Source organism: Meleagris gallopavo, chromosome 16 (genome assembly GCF_000146605.3).
Source record: "Meleagris gallopavo isolate NT-WF06-2002-E0010 breed Aviagen turkey brand Nicholas breeding stock chromosome 16, Turkey_5.1, whole genome shotgun sequence".
NCBI lineage: Eukaryota > Metazoa > Chordata > Aves > Galliformes > Phasianidae > Meleagris > Meleagris gallopavo.
This window is the reverse complement of record NC_015026.2, coordinates 4800010-4820697: the sequence shown is the minus strand read 5'-3', so window position 1 is coordinate 4820697 and position 20688 is coordinate 4800010. Positions and strand designations below refer to the sequence as shown.

At 39.4% G+C, this 20688-nt stretch overlaps 2 protein-coding genes across 2 annotated transcripts; one reads left to right on the top strand and one right to left on the bottom strand.

Annotated features, from left to right (window-relative positions):
• Positions 1-3168: 3168 nt before the first annotated feature.
• On the bottom strand, positions 3169-18877 carry METTL9 (methyltransferase like 9). The gene is made up of 5 exons (XM_019620727.2): positions 18854-18877; positions 17238-17428; positions 14785-14994; positions 13591-13775; positions 3169-3909 (listed from the first exon to the last, which is right to left on the bottom strand). Exons 1-5 carry the CDS (start codon positions 18860-18862, stop codon positions 3704-3706), a joined length of 801 nt encoding a protein of 266 aa, XP_019476272.1. The 5' UTR covers positions 18863-18877; the 3' UTR covers positions 3169-3703.
• Positions 4648-10178, top strand: IGSF6 (immunoglobulin superfamily member 6). The gene is made up of 6 exons (XM_010719436.3): positions 4648-4782; positions 6126-6479; positions 7329-7426; positions 8318-8374; positions 8662-8745; positions 9749-10178. Exons 1-6 carry the CDS (start codon positions 4716-4718, stop codon positions 9785-9787), a joined length of 699 nt encoding a protein of 232 aa, XP_010717738.1. The 5' UTR covers positions 4648-4715; the 3' UTR covers positions 9788-10178.
• Positions 18878-20688: the final 1811 nt, after the last annotated feature.

Genomic DNA, 20688 nt, shown 5'->3' with positions numbered 1-20688 from the left:
ATTAAGTATTTCTTTTGTCGCTGAAACCAGTCCATTTGCAGAAGTTCCCTGGAGCTTTTTGGCAACCCTGAATCAGCCTGTAGCTCTGCAGCTTCCACCCAGCATCTCTCTGCAGAGTTTTCCTTGCAGTGTGGCAGCACATGCTATGAGCGGATCTCCGAGACATCTCTTGCTGGACTCTCAGGTTATGAGGAGCTTGCAGACTGCCCCTGCTCTCACTCCCAAAACACACGCTCTTACATGTCAAGAAATCCTAGACACTTTATCACTGATGCAGCCAGTACCTTATCTGAAGCCTGATAACCAGAAAACTAAACTCATAATCAGAAGTCTTGCTGATAACCCCATGCACGAGTGCCTTTTCTCCCCCTCGCAGCCAGGCTCTCACCACCTCCACAAAAAAGCCCTAACGTGCAGCAGCATGGGAACACTCAGGGGGGTTCAGGCTGCAGAGGGAGGGAGGGAAGAAGGGGGAGGGTAGAGAAGAGAGCTGCTGCGTTCTTATGGCGTCAGTGGGGACAGCCAAGCACTTTACCTTCTTCTGCCACATGTCTCCTTCCCCTCACTCCACAGTGCAAGGAGCTGGCGGTGGCAGCCAGGACCCCTGAGGGGAGGGCAGGGATCGCCCTACAGCTTCAGGTGCCTACCCAGCCTTCAGTCAGAGCGGAGGGGAAAGGTCCTGCTGTGGAAACTCAAGAGGGCGAGAGACTCCTACAGTAGGCAGCAGAGGACTCGTCTTCTCATCCTGAGATGAAGAGATTTCAATAGAATGTATGAGGGCAACAAACTGGGCCAGGCTGTATGGCCCAGTACCTCCCACCTCCCCGGGCTGAGCTCCTGGCAGCAGAGCTGGAACTGACTGTACCTAGGGCCACACAGCCAAGGGGGCTGTGGCTTCTGTGAGATGAATCTCTGCCAGATTTCTGCTGAAAGCTCCTGGCTAAACCATGCTTTTGCACTCTGTCTTTTCTCCTGCGATGCAACACATCCAGTGCTACCCTAACAGAACAGATAGTTCAGTTATTCTCCAAGGCAAAGTACTGCTCATTGTACCACTAAGAATTGACTTACACATCACCATCCCCACAGCAGGACAGGGATAGCAGAGGAACAGTAAATCCAGGGATAAAGTATCAGGACATCAAACTGGCCACACTTGTCCCCTTGGATGAAATATCAAATAATTTCAGGGAATTTAAACAACGACTGGACTCAAAATGGTTTCTTTGCATGGGATGTGGAAGCAGTTTGCTGCACACAGATGGGCTCATGAGGTCATAGAACACGAAGTCCCTGAGAAGTAGGGGTATAGGTACCATCCCTCAGGGCTACTCTGCACAACAGGTCTAAGGGGGTTTCTGAGGATAAGTACCAAATGCATAAAATACTTTGGGTTTACCTTAAAGCAAGGGTAACTATGCATATTTTCTGCCTAGGCTATTATCTCTACAGGACAAAGTTACTAAGCATTCTTATTCTGCTGTGTGAGTGTGTACTTGACAGCTACATTACAGAAAGGAAAACAAGGCAAAACTATCAGAGAATATTAAGAACAGGATTGCAGTGTTTTGATTAATATCTACACTCAATATATTTGTGGTGCTTTAACTTACTTTAACTATATTGTGTGTCGTTTTAACAACAAAGATAACACGACCATACAAGTGTGTGTGTGACAAGTGTCTTAAGATACCATGACAGTTAGTAAACAAGGAAGCTGTCACAGAGCTTCCAACGCTCCCAAAAACTGGGAGTACTTATGGCCCTCTGAAGACCAAACACTGACTCCCGCAAGGCTCAGTCCTTCAGACCTTAATCTTACTCTGGTTACAGATTTTCCCTGTCACCACTCGCATTTCAGTGCTTTAATTTTGCATCTCAAATGGCACAATACTTGTTTAAATTGAGCAAACAAAATAGGAAATAAAAATACTTTTACATTGTATCTTCTGACTCAAAATATCCCAAAGCTATTACAAACGATTGTCTTAAAGATATGAAAGACATGCATAGTCTCCCATGTGATTATAACCTGTGAGAGCAAAACTTTCAAGTGTCATTTAACCGTTTAAGAATTTGCTAAATGAAGCTAAATTCATTGCATGAGAATTGCATGTATTTTACCATTACTGAATAGGTCCGAACAAAGTAAAAGAAAAGGAAAGAAAAGGATTCATTCTAAAGTATATATAATTCATTTTTCCAACAGAGAAGTTTCATTGCATGCTGTGCTGAAATCAGAATAAGGCTGAGCCTGAATTACTACTGGAAAAAAAAAACTCCATCAGTGAAACCTCTCACTCCGTACTACAGAACACTTAATCTTTCACAAAGAGTAAGAATAAAAGGCTATTAACTTTGCAAGAGAAATCACTAAACATCAGGAAAAGGAAGTCAAAGATAAATTTAAAAAGACAAGCTGAAACATCATACCTGGCATGAGATCACCAACTGTTAAATAAATATCTTGTTTATACTTGAAAAGCAAAAGATAAGTCAGTTCTTGCTTCACTTACCAGCTGATCTACATGCTGAAGTTTCCCTGCTGTCTTACAACACTTACATCCCAAGCAAGACAAGACATAGGCCTGCCAGTTCTGTACTGCTTCCTGGTGTCACCGCTTGTAGTTTTAAAGGAAGGTTTTATCCCAACTGTCAGAAACTAGCCGTTTTACCAGGGGTTTTTAAAAGGAGACATGTTAAAACAAATACTTTGTGTTCCTGGAGGAAAAAAAAAAAGTTCCAAGCTATTTAAACGTTTGAAATCGGGTCCCCTGAGGTCAAGGGCTCAGAGGCAGTTTGCTTAGAAAACATCTGCAAGAAACTGCCTGCAAATTCTTTAAACTTATGGGAACAATTCACTTTGAAAGTTTATTATCAAATCCATCAGTTTAAAGTGTAGTTTTGGCAAGCTCTACCATAACCTCTTTAGCTGGAAAATGGCATATGCAAAAGCAATGAGTATTTATGAGGCACTGAGAAGAACATGAAAGAAACCCAACCAAAAGTGATACAGTTTTTTGTGGACTGTTATCCCTTTAAGCAATACTTAAATACTGTTTTAATGAACTCAAGGTTGTGTTGCCACTGAGAGCTCAATTCTCAACGCAAAAAGCTGCTGCTGTGAACAAGCATGACTATGGTTACAAAAATGAACACAAAAGTTAATGCAAAAAGTCATCTCAAAAAAGTTTATTAGCATGAATAAAAACGTGAAGAATGACAGTAAGTGAGAAAGTTACTTAGCATGGAAGAATATCCATTTAAACAGTTTATAATCAGCAAGGTTTGAAATAAATGGATAACTTTATTGCCAGATTTCAAGTGATTTCTTGAACAACAATTTGTGTTGTACCAGATTCCTCACAAGAATTATTGCTTCTGTTTGGATCTGATCCCTGTTGCAGGTAAGAATTTAAAAAATATCCCCTGTTACTGCTGGACTGCAGAATGCATTGTTGGTTTAAGAGCTGATAAAAAAAAAGAAATTCTCATCCAAAGTCTCCGTTTAAAAATTAAAAACAATTTTTTCCTAATCACACTACAAAGAAATACATTAGTATTTTGGCCATTAAAATTCTTACATAGTACTTAGTTATCATGGCAATCCCACAAATTCCCTCCCTTCACGTAACCGTAGATCAAATCTCTCTTTCAGAGGCTGCTTCTTGGCTTTGATTCTGGAGATTTACTTCATGTACGCTTACACCGGCTTCAGGACAAAGACAGCATCATCTAGTACATAGTAGTCATTATACATATCACCTTCACATAGGTATGGCAGTCTGGTGAAAGCCTCTATGGCAAAACCAGCTTTACCGAAAACTTCTGGCAGGCTATTAACCTGTTCTTCCCAAGTATGCCCTTTGATTTCCAAAACTTCTGAGGGCTTTTCCCACTTGCCACCTACTGAGAAAAGAAAACAAGTTTTGTTTCAATTATAAAGTAAACTTAATTGTGTGTTGTATTTTCTTTCAGACGTTACACTACATAGACTGCAATCCATTCATTCAAATACAAGGTTGACAAGCCATTTGTAGAGCTGCTGATAGATCAATTCAAGGTTTTTTCAGAAGAAGCTCCTTTTTAAGGTGATCTTACATTACACTTTTAACAAGCAGCTAAACTAAAACTGAAAAGGACCCTCCATCACTGAGACTGGTGTTCAGCAGCCATGGACAGACAGACAATTTAACAAAGATCTTTTCCAGCATTGTATTTTTTTCTTTATGCCTACAGTTTGGCCAAAAAATTACCATCAAGTAATTACATACATAGAGATAGCATGACTTGCTGAGAAGTTTCCAGTGGTAAACTATCTTGCTGGTTAGATAAGAGATGGCGACAGAATCTGCTGTGGCAATGGACACTTGCAAGCTGACGTAACGAATATAGTTTAGGGCCACATAAAATTAAGAAACTGAATACGTGTATTATGCTGAAAAATATGTTACTTGCTATATACAATGAATAAATCTGAAGTATTGCAGGCACAACTCTCAGTTCGAGGTTAAGAAGTGTTCACTCACTTTCAAAATAACGTGGAAACATTTTCTGCTGTCTGCTGTACATTTAGCATGTTTGCTAAACGCAACAGTAAAACCCCTTCTAAACAGGAAGTTCTAAATCTTGTGACTCAAGAGTGTTCTGCAACTCCAGATATTTCCTAAGTTCCTCTTCCTTTGAGCAGAATACTTTCCAGAAAGATACAAGAAATGGCATCTGTCAACAAATTCCAAAAAGTGCTAGTGCTGGCACTTGACTGGATTCTGTACAGTGTTGGTAAGACTTTTTTTTTCCTAAGTCTTCTTTCTACCTTCTCATGTAACAGAATATACAGGATTAAAAATGTGGTGGCTATGATCTGCAACATAGCTGGAAGTATAGTAAAATGCTCTGCTAAGAGTTGATTTCTTCTGTATTTATGCAACTTCCAAACCAAACGACTCTTTACCAATGTCTTTTCTTCCAAAAGTCTGAAATGCTTCTGTAATCTATGATTTTCGGGTCAAATCCTACTGTACTCCCCTGCAAGGAATGCTCCAGCAGCAGCAGCATGGTTTCAGTGCCACTGTGCTTGTTTGGGCGGAGGGTTTAGGCAGCCTGGCTACTGAAACTATGGAGTTCTGCCCTGTAAGGCCAGAACACAAAAGCAAGCTGTAAAAGGAGATGATCAACTGCTGGAGCACAGCGTTCTCCTTCACCTCACAGAATGTAACCGACGACTTACACCACTACAGTCTTCAGATTGCTGCAGCTGCTATGGAATGGCTCTGATGTTGATTTGACAGAGAATTTCATTTCATTCCTGTAGAAGTAACAGACACTGAATATGCTTGAATCTGGTCCATAAAACATTCAGTGAGAGAAATGGTAAAGGGACTGTGTTGGTGTCCACAGTAGAGTCTTACAGACGGCGTATCAGCACGCTCATTAAGACAGAGATCAGTTTATTTTTATTCTAATTTGTTACTTTCTAGAGCACAGGAGAGGATGCTGCTAAGCTATTTTCATTTTCACTGCCTAAGCTCAATTCCATTTTTTAAATAATTAAGCAATGTGAATAAAATGAGATATACCAAAAGTATTTAAATAACGTTTCAAGTTTTTATTGAACTTTAAAACAAAAGTAAATCTGCCAGACCAGTCATATTAAGCCTAACATTTCAGTTCCTTAATTAGAATTCTCCCTGATTAATCTTCCTGTTTTCTCTACACATATTCTTAAATGTCAGAACTAACAAGCAATATTGTTATCCCTAGAAACCCAGAGTCAATATGTGCAATGAAGTGGAATAATGCCTAGGAATTATTAAGAATTCTTCCCAATGTTACAAAAGTGCTAAGTTTTAAATGTCTTAGTTTCTGACATTTCTGCTGCCTCCATCAGGCAGTCTCACTGGACTCCCAGATCTGGGAGAAGAAAGAGAACCCCCTGGTGAAATACATCACTGAGTATCTATGTGTAAGTCACCCACCCCATCTACCCATCTTAAACATTCAAAGTCTGAAACGTGTTTTTCTCCATTTCCACCCACCTCTCTGCATGAACCATAAGTAGCTCTTCTGTTTAAGTGATGCTTTGCTATCTCACTGTCCCTCACGTGGCTGTTTATTCTCAACAGGTGCTACAGGTAGCTGCCATGTCACCGTAACACAGCCCAGGTTTCAGGAAGCTGAACACTCTGCGCACACCGCGCTCCTAACGTGTGCTTTCTCTGCCCATGGATGCTCCCCATCTCAGCCTCAAGTTCTATGGTTTCGCTTTTTTACTAACAGACACGAGGATCTGTGCACTCCTGAATGCACGAATCGCCAGAAGTTCCAAGTGCACACATCATCAGAAAATAGCTACTGGCTTCAAATCAACGACCTGACTGTAAACGACAGTGCTCTTTATTTCTGTGGGATAGCATTTGCAGATTCAGGCTCACCTCATTCTAAGCAAACAGGAGATGGAACAATACTGACAAAAAGAGGTCAGTTCATTATTCATTCTTTACGAAGCACGGTCAAAAGAAGTACATTTTCTTTCCTAAGTACTCTATTTAGATGCTTAAAATAGCATTTAAGATAGAAATACCAACCAAAACGTTGGGGGAGTATGACTTAATTAAAATACTAATTGTGAGGCTACAGAGGGATTCTACAAATAAGCATCTCAGTGTCATTTGCTTACTAGACTGTTCTGGCACATGATGCAAATGACTCTAAAATTCCACTACAGAAAGAAATTTGCTACCTAGCCATTCTCTGCACCTCTTAAATCAGGCTACTAGAAAGGATTAGCAAGCGAGAAGTAGAGAAACTGACATTTACTGAAAATACATCTAACAGAGAACAGGGTTTCAGGACTGGGGATTCACAGTGCTAGCTCGAGCCAAAAGTTTTAGTCCTATACCTCTGCAATGTTTGCCATCTAGTTAAAAGATGATGTGACTTCATTACACTTCAATTTTACATGGTTAAATAAAAGTAGCAGGATTATTATTTTCCTCTTTATCCTTCCTTCCCCAGCCTAGTTTTATTTCTAAACAAAGGCCTAAATGGTTTTATTAAGATGTTCTTTAATTACAGCAGAATACTGGGTTTTATTCTCAATCTATTCCCTAAGGAAGTGCTTATAATCAGAAATAACAAGTCTCCATTGCCCTTGCAGGTGATCTTACTAAGAAATTTAGACTGGAAACTAATTTTTAAAAATTACATTGATGTGTATTAAGTTTTTTAATTCCGCAGAGGAAGGGGGCTGATATGTAGAGTTATACGGAAATGACATGACTCATAAAAACTGTTTGTTACTCTAATATTCACTTCTAACTAAGCAGAGGGGCACAGCACTGCAGAATTCAACTCCATGATCACCATCTCAACGTTACTGCTTCTATACAGCATTACTGTATTCACAATCCTTGCAGTCCACAAGGTAGGCTCAAACTGATTTTGTTATTTAGCTTTAAGCAGTCCTAGCATCTCCACAAGGAGACTGAATTCCCAGCTTCCATAACATCTGTCATTAAGTTCTAGCAATGTGGTTGGTTGAATCAAGTTAATATGTTGCACACGTCTGTCTGCAATAGCAATCACATTTTCTTTTTTAAATGAAATGCCTTGAATTTAAAAAAAAAAGGCTAAAATTATACTGAGTGTTTTAATCAGCAGGTTGAAGACAGTATTTATTAATGCACACTCAAAAAGTAGAGCTAGAAATTACCACAAGTCATTAACTCTCTGGATTTGCTTCCATTAGGAGTAAAATAATTTAAATTCAATGCCAAAATATTTGTGAGCTAAAAAGTTAGTAAACTGACTTTACTTGCATAAAGAAATTGTCTTCATCCATTGTGCAAACACAGACATTAGTAAAACTGATGCATATAGGAGCACGACATGTGAATATGGACTTTACAGCTGTATGTGGTACAGCACGGCTCCTGGCTGTAGTGACAGCTGTCTAACCAAAGACAGGAAGCTTGCTGTTGTGGTTTTATTACCTGAATACCAAAGGGGGGAAAAAAAAAATCAATCGCCTTTTTAACCAGGAGAAAACCTGCTATCTTACTTTTGACAACTAGGCCGTGCTTCGGGCAGGTTCTGTTGTACACAAAATAAAAATATTTACATCATCTACTACAGAAACCAAAAAAGGCTGTGTATGTTTGAAAACTCTTGATTTTTTCAACGTTACATAAGCAAATCTATTAAGTTGACTTTTATATATTCTCGCCATAATAAGGCAACGCTTCATTATTCTGCTACTTTACTTGTTGTAAATCAGCTCCTTGTTTTAATCATTTTTTATTCCCTCTCCTTCCAGTTAAAACGAAAGCTGCTAAATAGAAGTGGGAATGAAGGGCAGAGAACAGAGAACTGTGTACGTCATCACCGTCTGCTTTACCTATACTTTAGAGAGTAATAAAAAGCCATACTTGCTATTTAAATATCCATTAAAGAAGATACATATGTTAAGAGATGTAGTATTAATCGAATTTAAACCCTCTGAGCTGCCAAATTGTAAATTCCTAGAGTGTTATTTAGTAACTTTCCCAAATACACACACAGGGAAAATAATCAGAACTATAAAAATGTAGCAAAAGATGCTTCTCCCAGCTGTAGCACTCAACTGTAGCACTAACCTAACATCTTTTAAATCATTTACAGAACATCAGTAGTGGCCGAAAAATTTTTCGAGCAATAGCCCAAGAACTTCAAAAGCAGCATTATGCTGAGCGCTGCCACCAGCCTGTAAGTTTTATCTATATTGGGAAAAATAGCTATACATAAGCTTTTGTATTTTATATATATATATATATATATAATAGATACATACATATATATTTCTATGCATGCACATATATGTACATTTAACAATGAAGTTCTGTAAGTATTTTGCCAAGAAGTTCCTCCAGCAAGTTGTTCTGGACTTTGATAAAACAAATTCATTAGGGCTCATTCTTGGGCTCATTTCATTTGTAGTTCCTCTTGTGCCCTCAGGCCAGGGTGGTTCAATGACAGAATCATAAGAAAATTGTTTCAAAACACCTCTGTAACATTCTTACACATATTTCCCCCAGTTCAACATGTAGCCTAAATTAAGCAGTCAGTATCACTGGATGAAGCCACACAACTTACTTCATCATTCCAAATTTCCAGCACTAAGTCTTGAATGGCAATATAACAAAAAAATTTTGCATGTCGTCAAAGTTACAGAAGGCAATTTCAGAAGTCACATGTACTTGCAAACAAAAAAAAAGGCTTCAAAGTGATCCTTCAAAAAAATTCAGCTTGAGAAACATTATAAATTCTTCCCTCAGCTTACACTGAACTATTTCAGAGGTGTGATGCAAAAGAAAAAGGAATAGAACAGCAAGTCAAGCACTTCTCCTCTAAACGTTTTCACTTTACCTCTGTACCACCCTAATTGATTTCCTCTGTGATTATCCCTTTAAAGACTTCAAGTCCCTGCTGACTTAATCCTTGGTTTGAGTGTCAGATATGAACACAGTGAAAATACAGGATATGTTTTAATGCCTCTGTGCTCTCTGAAGACTAAGAGAAGACAAGAGGAAAAGGAAGCATTTAGAAACCTGTAGGTACCATACAGCCAGATAGGTTACTTGATAAACAGAGAGGGAAGGAGTTTGCTGGAACAGTAAAGGGTGGAATTTACCTCAAAAAGGAAGTTTGCATTTTAAAAAAGCCAAAAATATTTGCATCAGTAAGTAAACGCTTATACATTTTTCCCTAGGATCATGTGGAAGATGACACTGTTTATCAGAACAGATGAATATGTGCTGCGTTTCCAATTTGTTTGATATGTTTGATGCAACTGAAGGGGCTGATGAAGAAGTGAAGCTTTTTCACAGACTTACTTTCCTTTAAAACGCAAGGAGAAAATTGGACAGGGCAATGTTCTGTTTGCTGAACAGATCATCAAAACCAACATTATGTCTGCTACACATTACTTCCCATTCCACAAGAACAAAAGAGTGGGAGAAGGCTTCAACTTTTAGAATAGAACTACTAATGCTTCATAAAAACTTCCCCTTTCAATTTAGATTAAATTCTACACATTTTTACATGAATTTCAATGCATTTCTTATATGTGAATTGTGCATTTGTGTAAGATGTACATTAATCAACAGCAACAAAATAAACTCATTACGCAGTGACGTTCAGTTTGCAGTCATATTAGTGTGGTAGTTATAATGGATAACAGATGAAAAAGTACTGAGTCTTACAGCAGTTTAACAGCAAAGCAGATGTATTCTGTAGATAGGCAAGCAGGAAAAAACCCACAACAGATAACAGAAATGCACGTACTGTCACGCTAAAGCTCATTTGGGATGGGAACTTCTCCCTAGCCTACCTAGGGAAGAAGATGGCAGTCACTGTGAAAAGGCTGCTCGAGCAACTTTAATGTTCAATCACCAGCAAGACAGCTCCTTTCCTCCACACTACCGTCTGAAGTCAGGATTATCCGGAGCGCCAACCTTTGCTCACAACAGATGCTGGCACGAATGCAGAAGTGCACAGAAGTTATTAACCAGCTAAGGTACCAAATCAGCACTTTGAGAAGTGACCTGCTGATGCCAGGCATACTTCCTGCTCAGGAACAACTGCATCTATCATCATTTAAATGAAGCAAGGACTGAAGTGCTACTTCTCATTTCAGTGACATGAGAATTGACAGATCAGACAAAGCAAGGCCCCACCTAGCACAGTACTGTGTTTCCAGATCTACTTAATACCAAATGCTTCAGGAAAATGAAAAATGCACCTTCCTCTTCTTATCCCTATCAAGCAATCAAATAAAAACTAATGTGTTCAACAAGAACATTTCACAATCCCAGGCTGATAGTGTTGATTTTTTTTCCTGAACTTTGGTGGTGAGTTCAACATTTTTATTTTGGAGAAACTTAAACCATTCTAGTCTACTGTTTAGGACTGACTTTATACAAATGCAATGTCTGTATTAGGAAATACAAAGCATTTTATAATCAGCCAATGGGATACCTACCAAAATTACCAAGTTAGACTAGTCACACAAGAGCATGGTTTGTTATGATACCATATGATTCATATAGCTTACTTGACAAATTTATACATGAGCAGGAAATGCATTACTTGTTCTACATATTGAAAATAAAACTTCTGCGAAGAGCTTAATTTATGATTTAGCAACTTCAGACTCTAGGTGTCACTGTAATTCCAGAAACAGCACAGAAAAAGATGTTACCTCCCACTCTACCTTGCTTTGTTCTCTTTGAGCAGGCTTCACATTGACAGTTTCTGCAACTGCTGTCAAACTATTCCAAGTGTAGTAACCCAGATATGTTTCATATCTCCAACTCTAAAAACTGATCCTTACCTGACTTATCCCTGCTCTATTTGTTCTCCACTTTAAAATTCAGAAATCTCCCCAAGCAGGTCCAAACTTTTAAATTAGCTGATACAAGGAGCAATCCAAGATCCATACATGTTTTTTCTTATCATAAAGACCACGTACATATGTGACATTTAAGGCATCATCCTGTAGGACAACTGAATGAAAATACTGAAATCTAAAATCTTTTGTATGTGGTGAACACAGAACGGCTCTTCACTGTTTCTTTAGACTATAGCTGAATAGATCTTAAGTTGGAAAGCTTCAGTGGAATGCCAATAACTTGTGCATTTAGTAACTTGCATTGTCCAGAAATGTTTATATAGACCCATATCCACAACAGAGGTAAACAAAGTGAACACATTTTGAAGTTTCAGTAGATATTTACCAACTGGAACGCCAGAAATGATAATGGCATACTAAAGTTAATCTGTTACGTGTTGCAGGTCACAGACAGCCACAAAACATCATCACTGCACTGGCTGAGACTTATGACTAATCATTTACAAGTTGCCAGAATAAACCAAGGTTTGACTTCAGTTTACAGGCTATCTTAGCTGTTCTTGTTCGAAGTTGAAATCCATTCTAAGATCACCAACCAGAGAACAGGTTTCTAGTCTTTCAGGATTTCCAAATTTAATATCCTATTCTATTCCCAGTATGCTGCAGGCAAATAATGATAGATTATAAATGGACTTGGAGTATTTTTTTCTTCCTTAATTTACCTACCTCCTGGTGTGTGAGGAAGTTACATGTGGTCTACCGTGGTTACCCAATAACATGCAGAAGAGTAGATACTGGGTGCAACAGTGATTGCAAAACACAATGACTTATAGTTTTGAAGGCACACAAACACACACATCACTCCTCAATTTCTGCTTCTAATACATTCATGGAAGTCTAGTGAGACAATGCTGTTATTTGGAATTTAAAATAATTTTAAGTTGCTCAGGGACATGATTTAGTGGAGGGTTGTTAGTTAGGGTAATCTGGTTAGGTTGTGGTTGGACTTGATGTTCTTTAAGGTCTTTTCCAACCTGAACAATTCTATGATCCTATGATTCTAAAGAGAGGAAGTGAAACTGTCTTACATTATAGGAACACAGCTGCAACCAAATCTGCTTGAAAATATCATACAGATGCATAAGTCAAATTCCTATCTCATTTAAGGCATACTACTTTTTAGAACACCTACCAAACTACATCCTCAAATACTATGCTTTAAGCAGCTTTTCAAATTATGTTATTTTTAGACTTTTTTTTTTCCTTTGCCTGTCTCAATCCCCCTTCTTCCCCAGTGTTAATGGCATAAAGAAAAATAGATTTGTTTTGATTTAGGATTTCCAAAATGCTAACATTATTAGCTCTGTACTTTCTGGGAGCACACATACTTCTGCTGACAATTCTTACTAGTCAAGGACAGCCAATGTCCAAAGAATGACTGATGAACACCAGCCTTTAGAACTCAAACCTCCTTCAGCGTGCCTCAAGTTGAATCCCCACAATCACAGGCACCTGAAAGAAGCTTCTAGCCTCTTCTGATGTGCAGTCACAGAGAAAGATTCATTTGAAATGACTCTCATGCATTTCTTTAAAATGCAACTACAGGAAATAATGGAATGTCAGCAACAAATTTTACTTCTTATTCCAGTTATTAGTACACTACTAATAATGGTAGGTATTTCACATTAGTACATGGTCTATATTTTACTCCAAGAGCTCATACTGGCCAGCAAACATTATCTCCATAAGAATTTTTAGGTGTAGTTCATCTGGAACGCTTGAAACATTTTGAGCTAAGCTGCTCTACTCAATACTACAGACAGTTCTGATGGATTTGTTCAATGGTTGCTAGAGACAGCTGGGGTTACCTATGTGACAGCAGCAGAGGGCCCTAATCAGAGATCAGTTTTCCCATGTTGCTCCAACACAGCTCAAATGTGGCAACCTGCAGAACAGGATATGTGACTTCAATATCTGAGCTTTTTGTTGGTGCCAACAATGTATGCTGGGGAATTAAGAAAAAGGTTCTTACCTCATGTGTCCTATTTACCTATCATTTCATACTTCTCAACAAGCACACTACAAGTTATTTATAAGTAAGTCAAATAAAAACATGTCAATTATTTTAAAACATCTAATTCAGAATATTGCAACCTACAAAAGCTTTTAGTTGCCTAAATAGCTACTATCCATGTACTTACCATTTTCCACGTACGGGTGAAACGGCAGAACTAATGCTAGAATGACTCTGCCTCTAGTTGGCTCCAGGACACTTCTAATATCTTTTAATACAGTCAGTGGCTGATCACAGCGATCCAGCAAATTCAAACAGCTGATAACATCGTATTGAAATCCTGTGTTCTGCCATTCATTTATGCCAAGCACCCTACAGAGAGAGAAAGAGATAAAGAACCATGTTCAGAGGGAATCAACCGAGGACAAAAATTCCCAGTTATTGTGCTGGTAGCACAGAAAGGTCAGCCAACCAGGCAATGAGGAAAGGCAGTCACTTCATTCTAGTCTTACGGAATAGAAAACTACTCAACAATAGGCATGGCTATATATTCAGCCACACCTTCATACTGCCATATAAACATCGAGGTATTGTTAAAGTCTGATGTCCTAAATTAAAACTGAACATCCTTCTCAAGTAACAACAAAGCTGAAATGTGATTAATGGTTTGCAGCATTTTAACCACCCTGACTTAGTGTGCAAACCCAGTTGCTATTAATTTTCCACTTTTGGATAGGTAAAGAAAAGAAATCCACAGTTTCTTCATTCTTTGTGTTGAAGTCTAGGGATACTAACCATTATTCAACAAGACAAGATCTGCTGCCTACAAGAACTTCCAGCCATTGTGACCAGAGCACAGCTAAGTTCTGAAAGTGATGAGGTTTTTGTTACTAAGTACTGTTCAATCTTAATAGCGAGAGCTAAGTATAATAAAAGATTCTTTACAAAGCAGACCACAATCATAACTTTGAGTGATTAGATCCTGATACCTGAATAATCTGTGGCTATAACCAGGATCCAGTGTGCTCGCTTTGCTGTCCCATCACTTCCTCTCGCAATTTTGAACTGTTCATTCACCAGTATCCAAATTTTGTCTCATTGTCTTGTTTAAAGCAATTTACACAAACTATGAAAAGAGACTTCAAAACAGTGCTGCCAATTTTGTCTTAACTGGTAACAGGGGACATTTGCATAACAAAAGCCCTGGTAACAAGGAACATCAGATGTGTTTGCTTTCTTGTTTTTGTATAGTTCAATCCTTTCCATAAAGATCAAACAATAGAAAAATTGACTGAAAATACTGGATGTTTATAAAATATTACAAAGATTATTTTGCAGTAATGTTTGATATAAACAATGTAGGGAGCATCCTGAACAATACCTGTATTTTTTCTTCTGAAGCTGCCATATCATAGTTTCAGACAACTCAGTGGCATAGATTTCTTCAAAGTGAGGACTCATGACTTTAGTAACCTCTCCATCTCCAGCTCCTAAATCAAGAAGTCTGTGGGATTTCCATTCTGGATTTATTTTAAGCAGTCTTTGAAATTGTTCTGGGGAAAACACAAACATTGAGCCCCTTCCCAGCAGCCTGAAAGGTAAAGACGAGAAACATTCAATTTCATACAAGCTTGAGCAGGAAGGACAACGAAGTAATTTAAAATGTGCTTTGGCAGCAATCAGTCACACAAAATAGATAAGGTCATCTCTCAGATAAATTTACAAATCCAGTTCAACTTGCCTTCTACTTGTCAGAGATCACACAAACACAGCTACATGCAGTTTTAGCGGCTAAGACTTCAGGAGGGATTTGATCAGGAAAAGAAGAGCTTGCAGGCTGCAGAGCAAGAAAATGATCACAAACAAAAAAGCAGGGAGGGGGAAGATAAAGACTAAGCCTTATTTGTCATGTTTGCAGATCTGAATCTCTCCCACCTACCTAAAAAGGAGAAAGAAGGCAGAGCAAAGGAAACAGCAAAACGGCTGCAGACAGAAGCATGCACAGAGAATAAGGAATAGGATTTGGAATTAGGAGGAATGGCAGGGAAGAGATTTAAAGAAAGCATGGGGATAACACTGCTGGAGTGGCAAAAGAAAAGACTTCTTAATTGTGTGTTACAATGGCTTTTGTTGCTATCTGCAGACCCTGCATTTAACTCGAAGAGCTGTCAAACAGCAAATAGGTAACTCATTCAGGTATTGGGTAGAGGTGACATTTGGGTTCTTTATGGATCACGGCAATGGCACACACACCCAGAACTGACTGAAGGCTGCACAGTGACAGATTTCTGCTGCCATAGCAGAATTCAGAAGATGAAAGAGTTAGGAGAACAAACAGAAGAAAAAAGAACGGGTCAATGACAGACTAAAGGTAGTAAAAAATATATATTATTTAAACCCATGTTGGATAGCAGGTTAAATTTAAGAAAGAAAATGAACAGAAATCTTATTCTCAAGAGGAAAAAAGGTAAACAGATAAAAAGGATGAAAAAATAAAAAATCTGAAAAATAAGAGGTCTAGATAGACAATTAAAAACAAACACCACCAACATAAGGATAGGCTGTACAGGTGTGTAAAAGAAACTAAAGTAGGATATTAAATATATTAAAAAAAACAAACAGAATACATGTACAATAGAACATGTAGAATCCCTTTGCAGCACATTCATATCAGTCTACACTGTCTATCTGGCTCATGGCTATTATGTAGAACAGCACTATGAGGAGTTACTCAAAGCACTGAAGAGCCCTTGGGGAAAAAAAAAAAAAAAAAAGCAAGAGAAAGGACTATGAGAAGATCAAAGGAACCTTCATATAAGCCTACAAGTACTAAAAACACCACAGGAAGCTCAGAGACATCTGGTTAGAAAACAAAGATTATTTTCCTAGCCTTAGTAGCCAGCTACTGTCCTCAAATCAGAGGACTGTACTGAAATATGTAAAGATGTGGGGATGGTGGAGAAATGGGGCAAATGCAACAAAATGTATTCTTGATAGAGTCAAAAGTGCTACGTTGTTACACACATCAGAGCAAAAGAGAAGTGAGTGAGTAGAAACTTTGACTTTTTGGGGGTATAACATGAAAGCAGCCACGACCAGCTAACCTCTCCCACTGCCAATCACAGGAGAGATCGATGCAATGCGACCAGGAGGGTAATGGTTTATAAAATTTCTGTTCCCACTTCACTGACATTTCATCAGCCAAATGCACCACACCAGAAGCTACCTGTTCATGTATGGCTTCTACACAAACCATGATGAAATTAAGTTCTAACGGATAAGACGAAGGATAGAATCCCATTCCACGTAAGCATTACAAGACTTCACTCAGCAATTTCTGCATCGTTTAGAAACCTGCCTAATTTTGCATCAGGTATGTCCATAAGCCTTAGATGCAATGCAGAACTAAGTGGACACAGCCACCTTCAATGAGGACAATCACAATGGGAAATGCTACAGATATGGCAGCAGATAAAGGGCAAGGAGGAAGGAGAAGAAAAGCAGAGAGGAGGACATCATCTAGCACAAGGAAAATACTCTCTAAGAGAATAATCAGAAGGAAATTAAGTAATGATTACAAAATACAATTAGAATACTCTGCCTCTCTCCTGACTAATTGCTATCGCTCCCTCTGCCTTGCTCATACTGGCAATGGTGTTGTTCAATTAAGAGGGTTTAGGGGAAGAGCACAGTAGGGCTTTGCAGATGTTAGTCTGCCAAAGGGGAAAGCACAGAACCTTAAGAAAAGCTGACAGGTCAAGAAGTAGGGCTGAACACCTGAAAAACCTACATCCAAAACGTATGTAGCTTACCTAAGATTGACTTTTCACTTACCCATTGATAGATGTTCTAGACATAAAAAGGCTAAAAATTGAGGACACAAAAGAGTGATAGAGCTGGATAAAAAGCCAGCCTGATTTTTCAATGCTGTTGTTTAAGAAGATCTGCGTTCCTTGGTCAAGGTAACTCTGGACAAAAATAGGCTGAAGGGATTCAGACAACTGTTCTGTGTTGCAGACATACCACTAGAGAAAGAGACAAAGGATCATTAAAAAGTTCAGCAACATAAAAACCGAATCGTTAAAAAGAAATTGAACACAAAGAGAACTATTATCAGTTTCTATAAATATAAAACTTTAGCTTTCCCTCAAGACTTTTAAACAGGCTTCAGGATTGATTAACTCAGATACGAACTGCAATCAAGTGCAGACAGACGACTCTATAAATAACACTTAAAATTTTATCTTAATCACTACATGGTAGTTTAAAGAATTTTATAAAACAACTTCACTGTGGAACAGCACCACACTGGTAAAACAGTATGAAGTGGGACAGGGTTGTTTTCCGTCTCTGCTCTTAATTTGTCACTATGTATCCCTGGAAAGATATCAGGAAGTGCATCTGAAATATTTTTCGCAGGAAGAGAGAGAATCCCATCAATACTTTGAAGAACTGCTCACCTGTCATTTTGCACTATTGGCCTACACTTCACTTACTAGTGCCAACAAGAATGTCCACAAGCCTTTCACAACCATTTGGTCAATAAAGCTTATCCCTGTTATCTCTACTAATAAAATAATCAGGTTCGCACATCTAAGAAATCATCAGTATCAGCTGAAAGTTCTATACCTTCTTATTTGCAGAACACAAAGCCAGAGTAAAAACAGGCTCATGATTACTTTCAACCTGTGTTACCTGGTAACAACCAGTCCTATACAAACTTATCACCCCCTTAAACCTCACAGCAATGTTCCCTAATCTGTCTGCCTATGTTTATGGTGCAGATAAAAAGTCACAAGTAAAAAGGTGTGTAGATTTTCATCAGAAACTTCTAAAAACTTCTAAAAGTTTCAGCACATGGCCTCTTGGGGTAACTGCACAATGATTCTCACCTAAAGCAGTGTCTGCAGCCATACTATGAAGAATACATCCTGGTCCCTTCACGTTTGCATATGACAGAACAGTCAGTTACTGCATGTCTACAGTGTTGAGCAGCACAGCGGAACTTCCAGTCACTACTGTAACACAATGATAACAGTACAGGACTCTCATTTCAGTCCTGCTGTTCCACAGTAACAGTGCTGGCAAGCAGAGGGAAGCAGACAGCTGTAACAGGTCCGTGGTGCTGGATTCATTCAGAGGCTCCACCAAACAGCATCAGTGCAGCAAGGTGTTCCAAGAGCCCCCAGCAGAGGAGCAAATATACTCCAGCTTAAGTCTATTCTGAACACTATTGGCACTCTGGCTAAGCTTCTGACAGTACTCAGCAGTACTTCCAAGCACACATCGTCTTTTCCTCTCAAACCCAGATTTTATGAAACCCCTGGCACAAGGATCCTCAGCACTGCTATCTACCAGTTTGGGTCTTTTTTCACTGCAGCACAGACTAGTGATTCCCAAAGGAATCCATAGCAAATAGTGAAAAAGCACTCAAGCAGCAGCCAGCATACTTTGCCCATCCATCTGCAGATGGCAGGAGAGGACAGTTTCAGGGAGCTGAGGAGCAGGCTGGGATGTGTGTCGGCTCCAGCAGTTATTGTGAGGCTGCTGCAGGTGCAGAGCAGTTCCTCGCATTGCCGTTTTCAATGAAGAAGGAAATGCATCCCAGTACCAAAGCTGTGGGAAACACAGACTTTGATTCTTAAGAGATATGAACACCCACATGCAGTACCTGAGCTCACACATCTTGGTTCTGCACTGACCTCTATTACTGATAGTTTCAGGATCAAACACAGAAACCAACTGCCCTACAATTCCTGTCCCTGAGACTCCTGAACACTGATGTATATTAATATAACCATTGGCATAACGGTGGTGACATCTGTGAGAAGAGTTATTTCCAGAATTTAGAGGAGGGCTGTCAACAATGCCCGATTCCTTCATGGTTAAACTTGCAAGTAACAGCACTGGCTAAAACACCTATAACTATATAATGCTAGTGAGTATTAGAAGAGATACCAAATTACAGAGAAACAAACTGACAAAATCCATCCAAAATTCGAATAAAGTAAGTGGTGAAAAACAGCTTAATTCTGGAACTAATTCCTCAAAACAGAACTTGCTTTTGTATTCCTCCATGTCCAATTCCTCAACAGCTCTTTTCATGCCACAAGTTTCATAACATAAAGCACATCAATCTGGTGCGGCACAATGGTAGAAAAACGACAGCATATCAAAGAAATCTGAAAAGAAGTTTTAAGTCACATAATAAAAATTACTACTGCCTAATACTGAAAGAAAACAAGAATATACGTTTTTAAACTAACTTACATAAAGCTAACAAAATCAGTGAAACTGCTGAGTGCCAGTACCAAGGCCCTCAGCACGAAACCCCAGCTCATGAATAATGCCAGGTCTGTAACCCTAAGTCTTACTAAGCTTACCAAATGATCAGTACATTACAGCTGAAATCCAAATCCAGTGAAATGGAAGCGGAGGTTGCTGACAATCTACCTGTGAATGACACCACTGCCTTCACAGCATGTTTTCTTGATCTACTTATCTTTCTAGTACAGTTTTTAAACAGGAAGCACTTGCAAGTTTTCTTTGTTAAGCAGAAGGAAGGTTCTTTCTGTAAGCCCAGCCTCAGCTTCTGTCATTCTACCCACCCACTGAATGACCCAAACGCAGCTGAGCTCCCTCACCCCAATACTGGGCTCACTGGCAGCAGGGCTCCGGCTGTCACTGCCCACTCAGAGCACAAAAACCCTCCGTAACAGATCAGCCCGAAGAACTATCATGTACAAGTGCACGTTTTTCCTCTGTACAGCAATCCTCAAGTACATCAATCCTCAAATACATCACATCTTCTTCATTAGCTCAGCTATACATATTTGACTTAGATAAAACATCTTCCTTCAGCTCTGCACGAGTTACTTCCCTCCTGAACTCCTGCCGGATTTTCAATAGCATTTCAGCAAACCTTAGCACAGACCTGAACATATCTGAAAAGCAATCCCACCTCAGAGCCACCGAACGGCCTCGGCGTGGCTCCGACTCCCCTGCAGGCTCCCATCGCCGTGCCTGCGCCGCCCAAACACGGCGCTGACCTTTCAATGCAGTTCTGTCACCCTGCAAACTCCACTTTGTCACCTAGCGCCACTCGAGGCCTCCGCGCGCTTTGTCGCTTTTCGCACCCACAGGAACGTCCTTCCTTCAGGACACACCGGCACTGACACGATGCCCGTGCGACCGCAACCCCATGGCAACCACCGCACCGCACAGACTTCGCTCGGGCTGCGTTCGCTCAGGGACGAACAGCGCGGCCACTCAGGCAACCCGGCAC